The sequence below is a fragment of the Ambystoma mexicanum genome, chromosome 6q, assembly GCF_040938575.1.
Source record: "Ambystoma mexicanum isolate Mex_15411 chromosome 6q, UKY_AmexF1_1, whole genome shotgun sequence".
NCBI classification, from domain to species: domain Eukaryota; kingdom Metazoa; phylum Chordata; class Amphibia; order Caudata; family Ambystomatidae; genus Ambystoma; species Ambystoma mexicanum.
In genome coordinates, this window is record NC_090937.1 from 698,337,723 (window position 1) to 698,357,090 (window position 19,368).

General features: G+C 44.9%; 1 protein-coding gene across 6 annotated transcripts in view; it reads left to right on the forward strand.

The window, feature by feature from the left end:
* Positions 1 to 19,368, forward strand: part of GAB1 (GRB2 associated binding protein 1) — a 534,151-nt gene that overhangs the window by 316,809 nt on the left and 197,974 nt on the right. For all 6 annotated transcript variants that reach the window (XM_069631203.1, XM_069631204.1, XM_069631208.1 and 3 more), the window contains one exon: positions 10,278 to 10,363. In XM_069631203.1, the coding sequence (XP_069487304.1) occupies positions 10,278 to 10,363 (86 nt within the window). The remainder of the gene's footprint in view (positions 1 to 10,277; positions 10,364 to 19,368) is intronic.

The following is a 19,368-nucleotide window of genomic DNA, read 5'->3' on the forward strand; positions in this document are numbered from 1 at the left end:
CTGGGTTGACCTCAGACCTACTAACTTTGCCTTTCTGAACTGATCCAACCTCTTTTTTGACTTTTCTGCAAAGACTTTTGAGTGCATTTCCACTGTGTGATCTTGGGCACATTCCGCCTTGCTCTCTCCAAGAGTGGGCCTGGCCTATGAACTTTTTGCTCTACAGTAGACTCTGCCTTTCTTGACTTGCTGTGGTTTCTTAAAAGTGTTGGTACTGGGTTATTTTCCTACTCTGCCTTTTCTCTCCCTTTTTAAACATATTATTGGAGTGCCATCTACGGTTACGCGCTCACCTGTGTTTTGCTAAATAAGTGGTGTCTTAACCTTGACTTGTCAAATAATAAATTAGGGAAGTGTATATACTTATAATGAATGTGTTTGAACTTGCTTGATATATTAGTGCCAGTGTATTTTCATAAGTGTGTTTTTAAATAAATAATTATACACTTTTATACCAAAGCTTTGGTCATTGTTTGCTTGTTCTACTGTATTTTTAGCCCTATTGTGTATACTCTATATACTGCCTAACTCTTCTTGAGAGAAGTCTGACTGCTCAGCCACAGCTACCAGGTAAATCTGGGTGGTGCAGACTGCTACCAATTGGGTTTACTGCTTACTCCTGTAGTCTTAAACATTTTGCAGTGGTCCCTAGGGGAACTGCACAGGTTTCTGCCTAACATACACCATGAAACCTACCTGCATTCCAAATTTTAGGTTTGTAGCATGTTGGGAAGTATGCTGAACGTTCAGAGGTTGTTATACTACATGATTACCAGCAGCCATGTATTTTTCCCCATTGCCTTAAGGGACGCCTCAGGGTATTATCAGCAGGAGTTTCTCCTCTCAGCTGGGTGCTCGTCAGGCTCGGCTTTTTCTCATTCACCATTTAGAGGTTGCCCCTTTGGGCGTGAACCCCATACACAGGCCCGGTCATTTAATTTGTATTTCTCTGGCACCTCTAAGGATCTTGGTTATGGTCTGATGCTGGTTAACATCAAAAAACGAATGAGCAAGGTCAGGTCAATCTCTGCTGAAGAGTAACCACTGCTACACCCCGAGTGGGTGACCCCTTGTGTGGGTGGTCACAGAATTCTCATGAAACTGTTCTTCTGCACAAAAGGGTTTTATTTTGAAGTGCAGTGATGTAGTAATACACTGGTATTTTTAAAAAAACATAGGACATTCACATTTGAGGACATACAAAGTGTAGTACCTAAGTACGAATGATCAAGTAGTCAATATTTGAGACATCTACTTGTACAGTTTGTTCATTCTCTATAGGTTCCTTGGGAAGGAAGCTTAGAGAATTCAGTGGAATCATAAACAGGTGGGGGGCCCATAGAGTGTGGGCACAATCAAGAGTTGAACAACAACATATAATGCATGTCAACACAACAGTGTTTCAGCCATTTTGCGTGGTGAGCTCTAATGGTGTAGGCCTTCCACAGGACAGGAGTGTCTTTACGAGTGGAGGGTCCTATGTGGTCGAATCCGAGGAGCTTAGTGGCTCAGATTAAGAGGTGGAAGGATCCACTTCGAGGATGCATCCTCGACATCCGAGACGTCACACTGCTGCTTCAACGATCTTGGCAGCTGAATGCACTGACTATAGACGTGACCGCGCCTGTTGAGAAGATGACGACTGCATCCTAAAGAAGTGGATCCTTCCACCTCTTAATCTGAGCCACTAAGCTCCTCGGTATAATGGGGTCTGTCATGCCACCTGAACGTTGGTGTCCCTGTAGGTCAGCAGTTTGGGTGTCATAAGAAGGAGAGTGTGTCCCTGGGGCCTCCTCCCCACTTGGAAGGTGTACCCTCACCACAATAAAGTTCAATATATCCATCAACCAGCCCTTCATGCTTAGTCCTTTGTTTCCCAGGGGTGGCTGAGCAGGTGGTCTTTGTTCCTTCTGAAACATTGCTCCATGTCTTACACCTTGCATCCAGCAGGTTTTTTTTTTGGTTACATTTTGTTCTTGGATCTTTGGTTACCAACACCGTCTTTCAGGGAAAATACACTGATCTTGGCCTCGAACTTCCTGTCTGCCACTTGAGGTGATCTGCTCTGTTTAAGGCTCACGTTCATGTGTTTTCCTGTTATCAAGCACTTCTTTAAGCATTTTAGTTGTCTGTGTGATACCCACTTTTTTGCATCATGCATTTGATTGAAGAGGCCTTGCCTAGGGTTTTCCAGTGCATTGGCGGAGTGTTTGGGCAGTGAGTGGGTGAATTAGTCTGTCTTTGACAATGCTGACCCTTCCGTAGCCTTGTCCCTTGGATAGTGTGAAGAGGCCTTTCAGTCTTGCTACAATGGCAGTCCTTCTGCTGCTGCAGTGCCGGTCGTATAAGAGTCTTAAAGGCCCCAACAAGGGCTAATGTTGTAGACTGTAAGTGAGGACCAGTTTCCCAGTCCACTGGCCAGTCCTTGTGGTTTGGGCTTTGTCCCGCTCCACTTACATTATATCCTTAACAATGAATGGACAGCCTGCCTCTAATGCCTAACTATAAATACACTGAGCTCTACACGCGTCTGAAGTTCCTGCTTTGGCACAGCATGTCTTTAAAACAATTTCCCGGCTGGCCGCTTATCTCTGCACTGTGAAAAGAGCTGGTGCCGTTCTGTAGATGTCTGCGATGGGTGCTGAGAGTTCAGAGGGAAATTAAGTGCCCTTCACACAACTTGATTTTGTGCATCTCCTGGACTGTGCTCTCACCCCACTTCAGTGCAGAGTCTCAGGGAGCGGATCACAGACCGCTTACCACCCATTTCATTTTGTCCACTCCCTATGTATTCTGCAGCTCAGACGTCTGCTTGAGAGCAGAAAACTTGTGCGTGGCAGCAACTGCCATCTTGTGTAGTCTGACCAAGTTCCAGCAGACAGGAAAGCCCTCTCCAAGGCCCTGCAGTGCTCTGCAAGGTTGGTTGTACCAGTAAAGTACCATGGTTTAGCTCTAGATTCTTTCATTTGGAGATAACATGAGCAATTCAAAGCTGCAATTCCTATCTTTGGCACCATCTGTTAGGTTCAGAGTTCTAAAGGGCATTGGCTATATTTCTGGCTGCACTTTCTAGAAGTATTCTGGTGACACCCACATTCTGCGTAAACTGAGAACTGGGAAAACATACCAGCCATCACAGTTTGCATACATGTCTTTGAGCTGTTGAGTTGCAAAAGTCACAGAACAAAAGCATATGCGACACCAAAAGAAATGTTTACAATGAGCAAATTAATAAAGCTGGTAACTCCACGAGGAAATGGTTTGAAATACTAAAATCAATAGAAAGACCCACGGCATTAGCTCCGCCCTTTACTCCATCTAAGTTGGACTGTGACAATGTACAATCAGCCTTCATTGCCAAAGTCAACAAAGCCAGGACCCTGCTTCGGGAGGCTCAAAAACGAGCTGATCAAATAGATCGATCAGTAGGAGCATCGATCACAAGCCAGCAAGAACCTTTCCAGTTCAAAAATGTCATCACAGAAGAAATACTGAGAACCCTAACTTCTATGAGACTAACCACATGTGCAGAAAATGCCATTCTCCCAAAACATATCTTAGAAAACGCCAACATATTCGCTCCACTCCTATCTAAAATGGTGAACGCATCCTTCCGTGATGAACATGTCCCAGAAAGCATCAAATTTGTCGGTCACGCCTTTAGCAAAGAAACCGGATTCAGATCAAAGAGACCCCAGCAATCTGAGACCAATATCAAACTGCAATTTCTTGCTAAAAGTACTTAACAAGATAGCAACTGCCCAACTTTAAGTGGAATCCAACAATGTACTACATGGTGAGCAATCCGAATTTCGCACAGCACATTGTGCTGAGACCGCACTCTTGGACCTGCGATCACATATGCAAAGCATTGTGGAAAAAGGGAACACTGGTCTCTTCATGCTGCTAGACCTTAGCGAGGCCTTCATTCTCGTAGATCATAACCAACTCAAATTGGCTTTAGCGAAGGTTGCTAATTGCTCCCCAGAAGCAATTAGTCGGCTAGCCTCTTTCTTGTCAGGCAGAAAATCTAGGGTTCACTGGGGTAACAACTTCTCATTTGTGGAGACAATTAACTGCGGCGTGCCTCAAGGAGCCAGCCTGTCTCCACTACTCTTTAACCTGTGCACAAGATTCCTTTGTCTGGCCCTCGACAAATTAGATGTCTTTTTCACCAACTATGCCGACGATACACAGCTTGTGGTGGAATTGAGCGAGGACTACGAACAGGATAGTGCAAGGCTGGAAGAAGTTTACAAATCCATTGAGAACTGGATGAACAACAACTGGCTGTGTCTTAATGCAAATAAAACAGAGCTAGTGGTCTTCGGTCCAAGCCATGCCAGAGCCAAACTTAACAGCTCATATCAATCCTTCCACATAAACAACATCCAAATCAAAGTGGTAGACAGAGTAAAAGCACTAGGGATATACATGGATTCGTCCATGAGTGCCGAAGCCCATGTTCTCCAATTGAACAAGAACTGCGCTTACCATCTTCGTCTCCTCAAATCAATACGCCCCTACCTGAGCGAAGACAATTGCGCAACAATAGCCAGAGCCACCATCAAGGCTGGATTACGGCAACGCCCTTATGTTGGGAGCAAATAAGGGTCATATCGCCAAATGCCAAAATATCCAAAACCGTGCGGTTAAGATTATAAAAAGGAAGTCCAAAACGGAACACATAAGCGAGGATAGAAGGAATCTACACTCGTTAGCCGTTAAGGAAAGAATTGCATTTAAGGCTATGACGCTAACACACAGATGCATCCACGGGACTGCTGAGTCTTACCTGAAAAACAAACTGGTCACGAACGTACCAAGATGGACACTCAGGTCGGACTCAAAAGGTCAAATCGAAATTGTCAGATTGAAAAAGGCTAACGGACTTGGGAAAGCCTTCCATATTAAAACATCCATGATGTGGAACAACCTGCCCATCACTTTAAGACTAGAACAAAAATACACAAGCTTCTGGAGAAAACTCAAAAAATGTGTTCAAATGATAAACCCGTCCTAAGAAACTGATACCCCTAATGACTTTTCGAGCGCCTTGTCCTGTGATATGTTTTGTCCTTGCGTGTACATGTCAGCGCCCTGATGCTTGTGAGTTGCTGGCGCTGTATAAACAAACAAATAACTAAGAGTTCAATGCACTTCAGATAAGGATTTTGTGTTGAGCCCCAGAGCAGAGTTGTTGTAGTTTGAAATGTCTACTCTCAACGGGAACATGCCCTACTTGGTCTCCATGATTGGAAACCTTTGTTTGGCCCTATGTCACCATTTGAGTCTGTCATTAGAATGTTTTCAATTCCAGGTACTTAATCAATTTTTGCACAACTTGCTTTCCTTTTTTGGGTTAAACTATGTCGCTGTTCTATTATCTGTGCTTTCTATTGTGAAAAGGTTTCGGCAACTGATTTACAACCCCCAACGCCTCTGGTTTCCGTTAGGGTTTGTGTCGGAAGCTGTATGTTTGATGAACAAGTTCAGGTGTTACTCACCCTTTTGTAATTTGGAAAGCCCATTCACTATTGCTTAATGTTCCAAAAGTCTGAAGAGCTTGAGTCATGTATTTTTAAACTCCTGTCTGCTGTTCTGTGAATGACTGCTGGCACATATCCAACTAATGTGGAGGACCATTGTATGCCTCAAAGTCAATTCTTCCCAGTCTCAATTCAGCCTTCTTGGACATTGTCCTCATTGATATGCTATGGCTTAGACCATGCCGATAGGCAATTTCTATGGAATATGTGTGCTTTGAAGATAACTGTTAGGACTATCTGAAGATCACAGTATTAACATTTGCTCTTATAGGCTAAAGAGGCCATTTTGGAGGTTTCAGCAAAAGAAGCACTGTTGATTGGAAAAACCATTCACCTAGACTCTATTGCATGGCTGGATCCTGAGTTGTTGCCCTTGCAGCATTGGTCTTCTCTTCCCTATCCTTGATTATATTTGTTCATCGTATTGCCAGCTTTTCGAGAAGATAGGTTAAGCAGATTTTGTTATGCCCCAGTACAGTCTTCGCACACTCTTAAGAACCAAGTTACGCACAACTCAGCACCCAGTGCTGTATAGACTAAAACCCATACACTATCCCCCTTCTTTTGGCATGCTCATGCTATTGGGTCACCAGGACTGGCGTTTGAACTAGGACTGGTGTTTTGTGAGTACCGCTCTGAACTGTGATTCCCAACTCACCACACTGCCCTGGCATTTGACATCACTGTGTTGTGCGGGACATCACTGCATGGGCCCTACTGTCCGGGATACACTTCTGCAGCATGGCGTTTCTTAACACTATTGGAGATAGTTACTGGAATTCAGTTTGTTGATTGCTTTGCCACTACTCTGTGGCGTTGGTACTTGTCTGCCAAACAGTAATTGGACCCGGCCTATGCTTTCGACATCTATCCTCTCTCTCTTAATATTCCCTTGGATTGCCTAGTAACTTTGCAGTCCTCAGTCCTTTGCCTTCCAAGGACATGGAGGTTCTCCCCGTCTTTCTGGAAGGATTTCCATTGGCTCCGTTTTTCCTCCAGCCAGCCTGTTTTCCTTTCCTCTTTTGTCACTGGGTTTGGTGTTGGAATGGCAGTATGTATGCCCTGCAAACGTTTCATGCCTCTTGCCTGGAATTCAAGATATACCCTTTTGGAGATTGAACTGAAACTTAACTGACCTTTTGTGTCTCTCCTCTTGGACTGGAACTGTTCCCTTTTATGCTTGCACCACTTTTGGAACTCAGTTTCTCCCCTTTTCCCAGGTCATTGTCACTTCTTATAGATTGGTTCTCCCGGCTGGACTTTGTTCTGGTAAGGTACTCTTGTGGTCTTGTTTCATTTGCAACCAGCTGCCCATTGCTGACCTAATGTTTGCGTTCTCTTGCAGCTGGGGTAGGACATTGCTATTTTTCCTCCCCACCCTTTGGTGGGAACTGCAGTGGTTGGTGTTCTGATTCACTTTTATTTTAAATACCATGGGGGAATTTGTGAGCGCTCTAGTCAAGGCACCAATCAATATCCCGCAAAGAGGCACAGCTTCACCTCACTGATGAGGCTCAACAAGGCCGAACACGTGTCTGGGGTTGCTATGGCACTCTTGTTCGGCGGAGAATTGCCTAGCATTTCGGTGCTAAACTGACCTAGTGGATGGGGCCAGACTGATATGCAAATGGGTATCTCTCCTCTGTGAAAGTTGCAGTGAGCTAAAAGGTGGTGGTAGACCCTCCTGGGTGGAATAAATTCCACCCTGGCGGGTCTACAACATAGCTATTTGACCTATGTTTGTTCTCGGTAGAGCGGCTCCCACACCTTTTGTAAAAATCATATTAATTTTATACACCTTGATCAGTATTCTGTTGTCTTTTTTTTCTGGCTTTGGTGGTCCTTAATCGTTAACAGATGGGTGAGATGTTGCAGCAAAATGTACATTTCTGACCCATGACGGTTGGTCTGCTGTTTGAAATGGCAGGAGAGCATCCATACTGGCTTGTTCTGCAACTGTTCAAGACGGACTTGTATTTCTGACCATGCCTTTGGCCTGTTATTGCAACACAAAATTAAAGCAACACAATTTCCTATCATGGAGCAATCGGGAAGCCATCCCATTCCTTCAGTATGACCAGCGTCTAATGCAAACTGGCAATATGAATACTGTGGGAAATTATAAACAAATATTGTAGGCACTTTGTAAAATGAATTAACAGATTCTCTAATCAGTTGGTCTGTGCTTGCCTTGCAAGAAAAGGAAAGCCCTTTTGTGGTTTGCATATACATGTTTTTTCTTGGAGCAGGCTCCAGAGAGTTGAAATAGCCTGACAACAGCTGCATGAAGTAAGCCGGGACCCTGGCCTGTGTTCAAATTTAGCCTAAGTGATTTAATGACCTGTCATGAAGAATGTATGAAGCTGTTTGTTGTCATCATAACTTCAGAAGTGGCTCGGATGGAGCAGTTGTGGACCATAGTGGGCCCCGCTTAATCGTGTTAGTAGTGAACTGTTTCTATGAAGATTTTTAATTCTTCCTGTGCTGGGGCCTCATTTAAGATTATGGACATGGGCGGGTAGGATGAAAAGTATTACCCCCAACACCCCCAAGGCTGGCCACATAATTAAAAGAAATTAAACTTGTGCCTCTTCCAAAACGGTGGCCACTATGTTCACGTTGCTTCATCACAAAACCTAAACAAGCCCCTCAATTCCTATAGAATCTACATTTTGGAAACTATGGTCATGGTCGCTTCCTTTTTGCAAGGCACCTTGAGGCAAGTACCCCTGTATTGCTTAATCTCTCTTAAACCTGAAACCCAATGAGCAGAACCAGCATGGCAAACATTAAAAAGCCCATCACTAAATAATCTGTGTATCACTTAAATTACCAAAACAAAACACCACACTTGTGAACTGTTCAAAATAGTTTCTATGATTTCCACCTGTCAACACCACCCAGCATTTCAATTGTGTAGACGGTGAAAGACATTACCTAAAAACGTGCTTTCTTCCCCATGCAACTAAAATCAATGACGCAGTGTAATGCAGCATGCTACATAGACTATCATTCTTCACTTGAAAAAAGGCCCATTTTTTATTTCAAAGCTAAAGCATACTTCCAGCGTAGTATGTGTTTGAGTACATACAATTCGCCTAAGTTTTCATACGCTATTGGAAATTAGTTGATTAAACCATCCAAAAGAATACATACTTTGCTCATAATCGGGAGATTTGTGTGGTCTGTGCCATTTACATTCTAAAAGGGCCAGTAGAAAGAAAAATTCAGAACTACAGTTTAAAGTGGCTCTTGCTCCAACGTCCTAATCCTACTGCTGTCCCCACCCCGGAACCTCAGCTGTCTGCCCTTATCGCTTCAGTATATCCTTATTTGCTTCCTTGTTTAACCTTTCCTCAATTCTTTGATTTCATCTAATCTCGCCCCTCTTTCTTTTAAGGATGCTATTTTCCCAATTCCCACGAAAACCTCCACTAATATTTCTCTCGCCTCACATTTCTTCTCTTGTTTGCTCCTGTAGTTTTTGCCTCAAATATCTGCACACCTCTGCACACCTCGTCCTTTTCTTACCTTGTCTGCCTCTATGGATGTTGTTTTCAAAGTGATCCTTTCCAGTTTAGATTATTGCTCTTCACTTCTTTGTGGCGTTCTGGCCTGTGCATTCTTTCCACTTAGTTTTAAGCTCTACCATCTGTTTTCTATTCTTGCTCTCATCTTGATCCCTTATCTATCCCCTGTTAGCTTCCCATGGTTGGTTTTCTTTCACTGTCCATCTTTAGTTTCTCTACCTTTGTACTATCTTTAAATGTGTTCATGAAGGCTCTGTGGTTTCACCTATATAATATCAAAAGTAGTCCATTTGATAGTTGCATTTTCAGCGTTCTTTTTTTTTATGGTTAAATGGTTGCATTCATACCCCCTCCTACCACCACCTTGCCTGCCCACCCTTCTACCACCACGCACTAAACCTCTATACCTTGACTGGCCCTATATCCTTGTATGTATATAATCGCAACAATGAAATAGACTTCACCAAACTCGCCTCTTTTAATATTATGATGGTATTCCCGCTGTATTCAGTTAATCACATAGTTCCCCTTTAGCTCTTCTCTTGCCTGTTCGTTCTACCCCCTCAGTCCTCATCTCTCATCCTTCCAGTCATCTCCTTTCCTACCTGTGCCAAGTACTGTTTTCACTCATTCTCCTGTATTGCTCCCAAAATTACCCTTTGTACTTATACTCCACTTTTGGCTCTTACTAAGCTTCACTTAAAATTCCGGTTCTTGCTATCGGCAATCACTAAGATTTTAACTTTATCCTGTATTGGCTGTTTTCATTCGTGTATTTTTGTTTTACAGCTTTTTTGAAATTTTGTACTTTAGGGTTTCATAAATTCTAATCAGTAATGTTAATTAGTGAATTAAAAGCATTGCAGTACAGTAGCATGCCTTGAAAACATTACCAGCTATCAAATCAAATATGAATAATCTTAAATCCTGTGCCTCAATACTTGGAAATGAACCATCCCTAGGATGTTTTAAAGTCTAAAACACAAGAAAGGGCTATTTGCCATTCGAACTATATGTCATCTGACAAAACAATAGATTCTTACCAATGTGTTTGAATTGCTTATTGATATCTATTAGACCTAGTTGGCTGGCCTCCATAGGCTTAATATTTCAAAATCTGTTTCAATGATGTTTGTTGGAAAATGTTTTCATGTGCTTTACTCATGTAGCAATTGACTTTTGTTACTTTATTTTTTAGATGCGTCTTCTGATGATTTCTATAATATTCCACGGACGTTTTCCAATGATCGATCTAGCTCCCTTGAAGGATTTAACAGCAGCTTTGTGAGTATTTATGAAAACTATGCCTAGTTAGTCTTCAAGTGGAAGGTTTAATTTTCATCAAAAACCATGTTCTTCAAAGTGTTGCTAATGAATTCCTTGTGGACAAAAAGAATTCGAACAATGTATGTTTAACAATCTGGAAGAAACTCACTGAACCTCTTTTAGTGAGTAGAAGGGGTCTAGGGGGCACATATTCCCAAATACAGCAGGGAATGGCACGAGAGGTTTAGAAAGTAAGTGCAGAGAACTAAATTTGATATGCAATGATCATATAAAAGAGAACTTTTGTAGCCTCCTTTTATAGAAAACATCTGATTTATTTTTCAAGCGTATATCCTAGGGTAGAATACTTGCAAAAGAGGGTTGTCTCCCGGGTGTAGAGATGTCTTTGTATTTAGGGAATATACAAGTAACCACAATGAAGTTGATAGGATTCCTACAGTTACAATAGCATTGGCGATTTTCAATAAGATTCTGTGGAAGAAGTCAGTCGCATTTGTTTTATTATGATGGCAAACCGCAGAGTGTTATTCATTGGGTTGAAATTAAAGGAGTTTAGCATAGCAATCCCACTTGGCTAACCGAACCTGCCTTCCCTGCCTGGCATTTATATACCCTTTTCATGGAATATTTGAGAAACCCACCTACTGGGGCTTCCAACTAATTCACCCCACCTTTGAGGACAATAACGCTATTCAGTAAAATGTGCATCCTTCACCTTTTTTTTCATCGAAAAAACATTTGTCGAAAGAAATCATCCATTAATATGGAGGGGGTGGTAGTAAGGGCATATAAGGGGTAGGGTGAGGGTGGGGGTATGGGGAATAACAAATAGGGTTGAATCAATGGGGGACCCCCAAATAAAGAAATGTGATGCATTTTTTCAGCCAAAGAATTTCTGCAAAATATGCAGCGAAAAAAATAACTGGGTATGAATGAACATGAAGCTCTCTAGTCATACATCTAGGTGACCATCGCCTGTTCACAGATGTGTGATACAGTTCTGGCTTGACACACCCCATGGAGGGGGTGGAGATTACTTCCAGGAAAATCCTTCTGGGTCTGCTGAATCAGCCGAGGGGCATCCGCTTACCGCCCGATGACGAATCTGGCAGCATACAGCAGTCCATTGTGTAAACACAGGTGTGAACTGGCTGGACCTGTTGGATACACGCCCACGTTCTTGCTCCAGTAATCCTGCAGGGGATGGAGCACGGCCTCCCATTACAATTACGCATGCATCAAATGTCCGTCATTGCCTTCAGCAAAGAGGAATGGGGGCCTAATAAAAGTATGCTGAAAAGATAAAAACTAGATATGTAAGGGGCACAATATTCAAGACTGGGGCATTCAAAGCTGAAGTTCATATGGGAGATTTCCTTAACGCGCCTGCAAAAGTACCCACCACCCTCACTGTCTTCTCGTTACTTAGGTTCATGTATATATTTAAGGATTTAAACCCTGGCTCACACAATACGAATGTGGTCAGAACATTTGCCTGATGGACATTTGGGATAACTGAAGTGATTCTGGATTAAATGGGTAGTTAGAAAACGGATCTAAAATAGTGTGTAATATCTCGATGCAAAAAAACTCAAAGAAGCGTAGTATACCTAGTCAGTAATTTAAGGCTATGTAACCTGCAGTCTAGCAAGTTGTGGATGTTACAAACTGTTATTTTAATCAGTTTGCTAATTTCCTGGTGAATGGTGAAATTTGCTTTTGGATAATGCCATAGGAACTAAATTTTCTATTGGCGAAGCACAAAGCTTCAAACGGAATATTTCTGAGGACCAACTACTGTAGCAACACGGACTTAATGACCGGAAAAACCTAATACTAAAAGTTACAAAGTACAAGTGGATCAGGTGGTGTTGCATTCTCGGATGATGTTTTTCATGTCATTACTGTTGAGTTTTAAGGAAGGCGATGCGTGTCTGTGGGTGAATCGTTGCAGACCCTTTGGGAAATCAATTTCAAGGTGATATTTACGATGGTGGTTGCAGATTATATTGGATAAACGGTGAAGGCAGAAGACTAACAATGACAAAAGGACCAACTTGCAGAAATCCACAGATGAAAGCACTAAACCGATGAGAACTAAGGCACGAAATCCAATGCTGCAGGCAATTCATTTAGCATCTTTAACTGTGCCAGCGAGATAGAAGGAACTGCAATGCTACAAATAGGTACACAAGAATTGGCAAAACTGGTTGTTTTGGCTTTTGCATTTGGTTATTGCATACAGTCTTGTGTGACTCTTAAATAATGGGCTCCTCTTAAAGAACTTGCAGGGTGAAGGGGTGGACACAACTCAACTATTGCTGTATGAGCAGTTAGCATCTGTTGGTTGTTAGTATCTTGTTTCACATTTTTCATCGGCTGCTACAGCAGGAAGCCTGTGGCTTACGCAGCAGATTAGCAAATCCCTTACAATGATTTGATCTGAGCATCTTCTGTCATGGCACCACCAAATCCCAGATACCGTTGATCTATGTCAAACCGAACGGGGCAACCCTTTAGAATTTGTATACTACAGTCGAAAAAGTAGGATTGTACCACTGAAATTTAATACAGACGTATATCATATGAGACCATGTGTAGGAGGGCATGTACCGCTTGATAATGATCATTTGCAGCAAGAAGAGATTGTTGTGTGGTATCAACACCCAGCTCCAATTTACCATCCATGCCCGTGCAAAGAGGACACCCACGTTTGTGTAAACATGCTAGTGATAACTGATGTAAGCGTGATCTGATAGTGTGAAGCACATTCGCCCTTTTCTGGCTTTGAAAGGTGTGAGTAGTGTTCATGATTTACTGTTTACCTCCAGGACAACTGAACCATCTACTCTACAGTCTTTGCCTGTAAGTGTCACTCCAAAGCCCCCCACACTGATGGACTGATAGTCTCAGATTCTATAAGTTAAAAGGAGCTGTAGTTTTCTTTTGTTTACTTGTGTCTGTGCTTAAAAATGGTTGCAAAACAAAGCCTGGTGAGTGACCAGACATAAATATGCCTGCAATGCAGCCATTGCACACCAATAGCACTGACGGTTGCCGTGCCAATAAATGTCATTACTTCACACCCGTTCTCTTCTCTGCCCACCCGTTGGCATTGTTTTGGCCACAAGGTGGTGTTAAACACCACAATGTATGGCAAGAACAAAAAGGACTAATGCCAATCGCAATTCAGGTTCATTATCCCAAACAGTCATCCCAGAAAGATTCATGGGCCCTATCTGGACAAAAATCTCAAGCATAACTACACAAATTACAGATTGTTCTCAATGTAATCCTTAATTTGTCGGGTGGTCTCACTTTTCAAGAATGTGACAAAGGCAGATTGGAAATGGCTTTTACTTGGTGTCTAGGGTTGAATTGGGAGAGGGTTCTTTTCATTAGGATGCATTAAATGCAGCTCTTATTAGGAGTTTTAGAAATTACCCTCTGAGCCCCTGGACCCCCAAAAAAACATACATTCTACCTTGGTTTTCTTTCTAAATTGACAGTCCCGGTTTGTGTTTTCACAAAGGCTCTATTTTATTATTTATTTAATACATTTATCAATTGCTTACAGTCTTGAGACATCCCACATCCTGAGACAGGTGTCCCATGAACCTAAGCAGGAGATGCACAGCCCAGACAAGTACTGTTTTTATGAAGTGCTTCTAAAACCCCCAGAGGGTGGTAAAGAAATAACTGGCCTCTATGACGCTCCGTATCAGTGTTTAAACAGAAATGTTAAAATGTTCCTTTAAGGAAAAGGCAGCCCTCCTCCCTTCATTCCTTCTATGTAGTGTTGTGCCTGAAATACTGCTGCCAGCTGGCTATATATTTTCTCCAATGTAATCCCAGATTCCCCTTTACCAATACTAAGTTTGCAACTGTGGCAGCTTTGGGGGGTGTCTTCTAGAGATTCAAAGGTTGTTTCATACCTTTTGTAGGTATTACCGTCTACATTATGACTCCAGAGCAAATGCCAATATTAAGCTTCAAGCCCAGGTCCCCGACTACTAAAAAGGTTATCCTGGGATGATATTGCATATTACTACTTTGCACTAAATCACGACCTTTTACAAAAGGCTGAAAACACATCTTCCCTTTTAATCATAGTTGTAATCCTATTCGAAAATTAATTTCTGATGTTTGTTAATCTGCTTAGAATCACATGCTGTGCATAGGTCCGACATCCAGTGGTCACTGCGGAGTATTGCATTTTGTTTTTCGTAGTCGAAAAGGGGACGTCGACAAGGCGTGTCTGTAACACTATCCCTATAGTGACGTGTGTTGTACCCACAATCCCTCACGCGTCGAGGTCCCTCAGATTGTTTTTTTCCGCCCAGCTACTGGTCGCCTTTACGCGGAGCTCCTCGAGAGACATTGCAGATTTCATCTCCTCGACCTTTGGTCGTTTTCCTATATTAATATAGAACATATCGATCCCCCCCTCGGCGCTGTTGTGAAGCTGTCTCCGCCGAGCAAGATCTTCGACGGAGGGGACGAGCGGAGGAGATCCTTCGGCGTTGCCGAACACGTGGCCTGGCCTCGCAGGCCAAATACAGTAGGGAGAGTGGGGGTCGTGGGACATCTCTAATTCTTTTCTGAGAATGCCTTTCCTTTTCCCCTTCCTTTCCCTTGGGGTGGTTATCACGTTTTATTGCCTCGGCTATGGAGAGGACACCCTTTAGGTTTTGCCCGCTTTGCAAGGGCAAGTTTACTTGGAAGGACAAGCATTCACGGTGTAACCGCTGCTTGCCCCTCGATCACAAGGAGGAAGGTTGCACGGCTTGTCGGCTGCTTAAGCCGAAGACTCTAAAAGACCGTAGGGTCAAAAGGTGGGCGGCCTACGCTATGTCAAAGGCCGACGCTCCACCCACCGTCGCTACCTCCGACAGTGACGAGGAACGTGATACCACGACCTCCGCTACGGAAGTCGAAAACCCCCCTAGAGAGGCACACGCACTTCGTCGTCTGTCCCCGGCCCCGACGGGCTCGGCTCACGCCCTGCTTATGGGGATGAACACCCCGGCGACATTGACGCACACAAGACCACACATAAGCACACAACCCATGGCTCTTCTTTGCCGAAGGCAAAGAGAGCATCAGCGCCCAAGGAGACGCAGGTTTCACCGGCGGCCTCCTCGGACCGTTCGGGTTCGAAGCCCCTCTCGCAACCGCAGCCGCGACCAGCGACTGGGCTTTCGGCAAATAAGGGCGCCGCCCCCAAATCATCGGCCGGAGCGCATCAGCAGAAAGCGCATGCCGCCGTAGAGCGTTCGACACCCATAACGTCGAAACCACAGCTCTCCGCTGACAAACGAGTCGCTGAGAGCTTGGCGAGGATCGTGGTAGCCGACGCCCACAAGCGTACGCCGAAAGACACGTCGAGCGCTACGCAAAGGTCGAAAGGCACGCCGAAAACACAGGGACGATCTCCTTCAGTCGAAGGGATTCCCAGCACACCTGAAGGCTTTTCGGAGGGCGACGGGACACTTTCCTCGACGTTATGGGAGAGGTCGAGCCGTTTTCAGCTACAAGACACCAATTTTCCCCCGCTAGACCGCTCAGGGGTACCCCATGAAACCATGGAAAGGCTCCATCTCTGCATGGAAAGAATGGAGAGGTTTATGAATGCCCAAAACCCTCCCACTCCAAAGAGAATAAGAGAAGGGCCTCAGGAGGACCCCAGGGCCAAAATTCCAAGATTAGTCAATCCCCACCAGGACACAGCCTCAGACTTCCATAGTGTGTATGACCTCACTGGGGAAGAACATTATTTTGAGGAAGAGGATGATTTTATGGACGAGGAAGACGGACGGAACCAGGAGGAAGGTCTGGAAGACAGCCCAGACTTGGTAGGAGAAGGCTTCGGAGAAAATCCAGAAGAAGGACCTTCTCACCCCTGGCAATCACCATCAATATATTCCGACACTGATGTCCTGAACCTAAATCCTCCTGACATTTCACCTGTTAGAAACACGGCTCCCATTGACAATCAACCCACATTTAATGCCCTGTTGCGCAGAGCAGCAGCACACTTCGAACTGGACACTGGGGAGCTCTCCCCTGAATTAGACTTTGTAGAAAGGGTAATTAAGGAGAAACCCCCGGTCAGTCAGACAATTCCCCTCCTCGCTTCGGTGAAGAGAAGAATCATCCCTTCGCTGTCCACACCCGCACTAATCAGAGGGGTCAATCCTAGAATTGAAAAACTTTTCACTCCTTCACCCTCAGACCCGCTGTACATCAGGGGACATTCCATTCCGGATTCCCTGGTAGTAACCAACACAAGAAAGAGGGCAGGGGTACCACTTTCCACCAGTGAGGCACCACCTGACAAGGAGGGCAAGCGGTTATATGCCCTTGCAAAAAGAATTACATCCTCGGCCGCCTTTTCGGCAAGAATTGCCAACAACAATTCTTTGCTCGCTAGCTATGCGGACGCGCAGTGGGCCAAACTGTGCAAAGACGCCGGAGAAGCGCCGGAACCATTACGTACACGCCTGCTTTCAACTATTGGCGAAGGAACCCAGGTCAACCAGAGTATTGTAAAGAGCTCTCTGGATGCGGCAGAAACTGCGGGACGTTCCCTAGTTCAGAGAAAAGTTCTAAAACGACACGTATGGCTGCGCAACTCAGGGTTCAAACCGGAGACACAGGCGTCTTTAATAAATAAACCTGTTGAAGACTCAAACCTCTTCGGGAAAGCGGTGGATGAGGCTCTGGAGATGGCTAAAAAAGAGTTCGATACTATCAAAACTCTTGACCAAATCTCTAAGCCCGCTACCAGGCGCGGCTATGGCAATAAACGCTTTTTTCGTGGCCAACGCCAACAACAAAACCAGCAGCAACAGTACCCTGCCACCAATTTCCAGACCAATAGTGGCCAGTACAGCCAAAGAGGGCGAGGGTCCACCCCCAGAGGTTCCCAAACCCCTAACAACACCAAGTGACGCGAAGATTCGCGTCCCCTCCCATGCAACACCGCTCGGGGGCCGGATAACATCCTTTCTTCCAGCATGGGAGGGTATAACGTCAGACCGCTGGGTACTTTCCACCGTAGCCCACGGATACTGCATCGAATTCAACAGTTCCCCAACATACAAACCCCCCAGGGGACGACGCATGTCACCGGAACATCTTGCCATCCTTCTACAAGTACAGCAACTGCTGGAAAAAGGAGCCATAGAGGTCGTGCCTCTATCTCAGGTAACGGAAGGTATTTATTCAGTGTACTTCCTTGTACCCAAAAAGGATCTAACCATGCGCCCTGTATTAGATCTGCACCCAGCGAACAAGTTTATCAAACCCCAAAAGTTTCGTATGGTGACTCTACAGGAAGTGATCCCACTGCTATCACAGGGAGATTACATGACAACATTGGACATGAAAGATGCATACTTTCATATTTTAATGTTGCCAGCGCACAGAAAATACCTCCGGTTCATGATAGAGGGCAAACACTACCAGTTCAGAGTGCTACCCTTCGGCATAGCATCAGCACCGAGGGTATTCACGAAGGTACTGGCAGTGGCAGCAGCCCACCTGCGCAGGTTGTCCATCCCAGTTTACCCTTACCTCGATGACTGGCTCATAACAGGGGATTCTTACGAAACATGCTTCTCCAATACCCAAAAGACTGTAGACCTTTTGTTCCAGTTGGGCTTCTCCATCAACGAAAAGAAGTCCAGCCTAGACCCCAGCCAAATCAAACAATTCCTAGGGGCTCTAATTCAAACAAAGGACGGCCTCGTCTTCCCCTCCAAAGAGAGGGTCCAAAACATGTTGTTTCAGATCCCTCAATATGTGACCAGTCGAGAGGTGACGGTACGCAAAGCAATGCGCTTGCTAGGCATGATGGCGTTGTGTATTTATTTGGTACCTCACGTGCGCCTGCGCATGCGCCCAATGCAGGAGTGGCTCAACAGCCAGTGGTGTCAGGCCAGCGGACTATGGGACGACCTAGTGGTGGTCTCGCAGGCCTTAGTTCTCTCGCTACGGTGGTGGACAAAAGAAAACCTAGAAAAAGGGAAACCCTTTGCCACACCCGCGGCGGAAGCCACTCTAACCACAGACGCATCCCTCACAGGATGGGGGGCTCACCTATCCCATCAAACTGCTCACAGAGAGTGGACTCCGAACGTAGCATCCAAACACATCAATCTTCTGGAGCTACTAGCGGTGTTCAAGGCGCTAAAAGCCTTCAAGGAACACCTACAAGGCAGGACAGTGATGGTCCTTACAGACAGCACCACAGCCATGTATTACATCAACAAACAGGGGGGAACCCACTCTCCAGGACTGTCCAAACTGGCCCAAAACATATGGAAGTGGGCTCTCAAACAGAATGTTCCTTCTGTCACAACATGTACCAGGGGAACTCAATCTGCTGGCAGACAAACTCAGCAGAGATTTCCCCCTGCCCGAAGAGTACGAATGGCGACTGCACGAAGACATCGTCTTCGACGTCTTCACGCAATGGGGGTTCCCAGAAATAGACCTGTTCGCAACCCTGGAGAACTCACAATGCCAAAGTTACGCCTCCAGGTACCCCCAGAACCAATCCAAGGGGGAACGGTCTGTCGATTCAATGGTCAGGGAGATTTGTTTACGCTTTTCCCCCGACTCCCCTTCTCAACAAGGTAGTGCACAAGATGCACCAAGAACAAGTAACCATGATACTGGTGGCTCCAATGTGGGCCCGACAGCCATGGTTCGCTCACTTGATGGAGATGTCTCTATCTCCCCCAGTGAAACTCCCCTGCCCGTACAACATGCTGTCACAAGACAAGGGCAGGACTCTGCATCCATGCCCCCAGAACATGAACTTAGCAGCCTGGCTCCTGAGATCATAGAATTTGGACATCTACAGCTCCCACAGAGATGCATGGACATCCTCAGGGAAGCCAGAAAACCTAACACTCGCCACTGCTATTCTAGCAAATGGAAGAGATTTGTCATTTGGTGCAGAGGAAAGAGCATCAACCCAATTGACTGCTCTC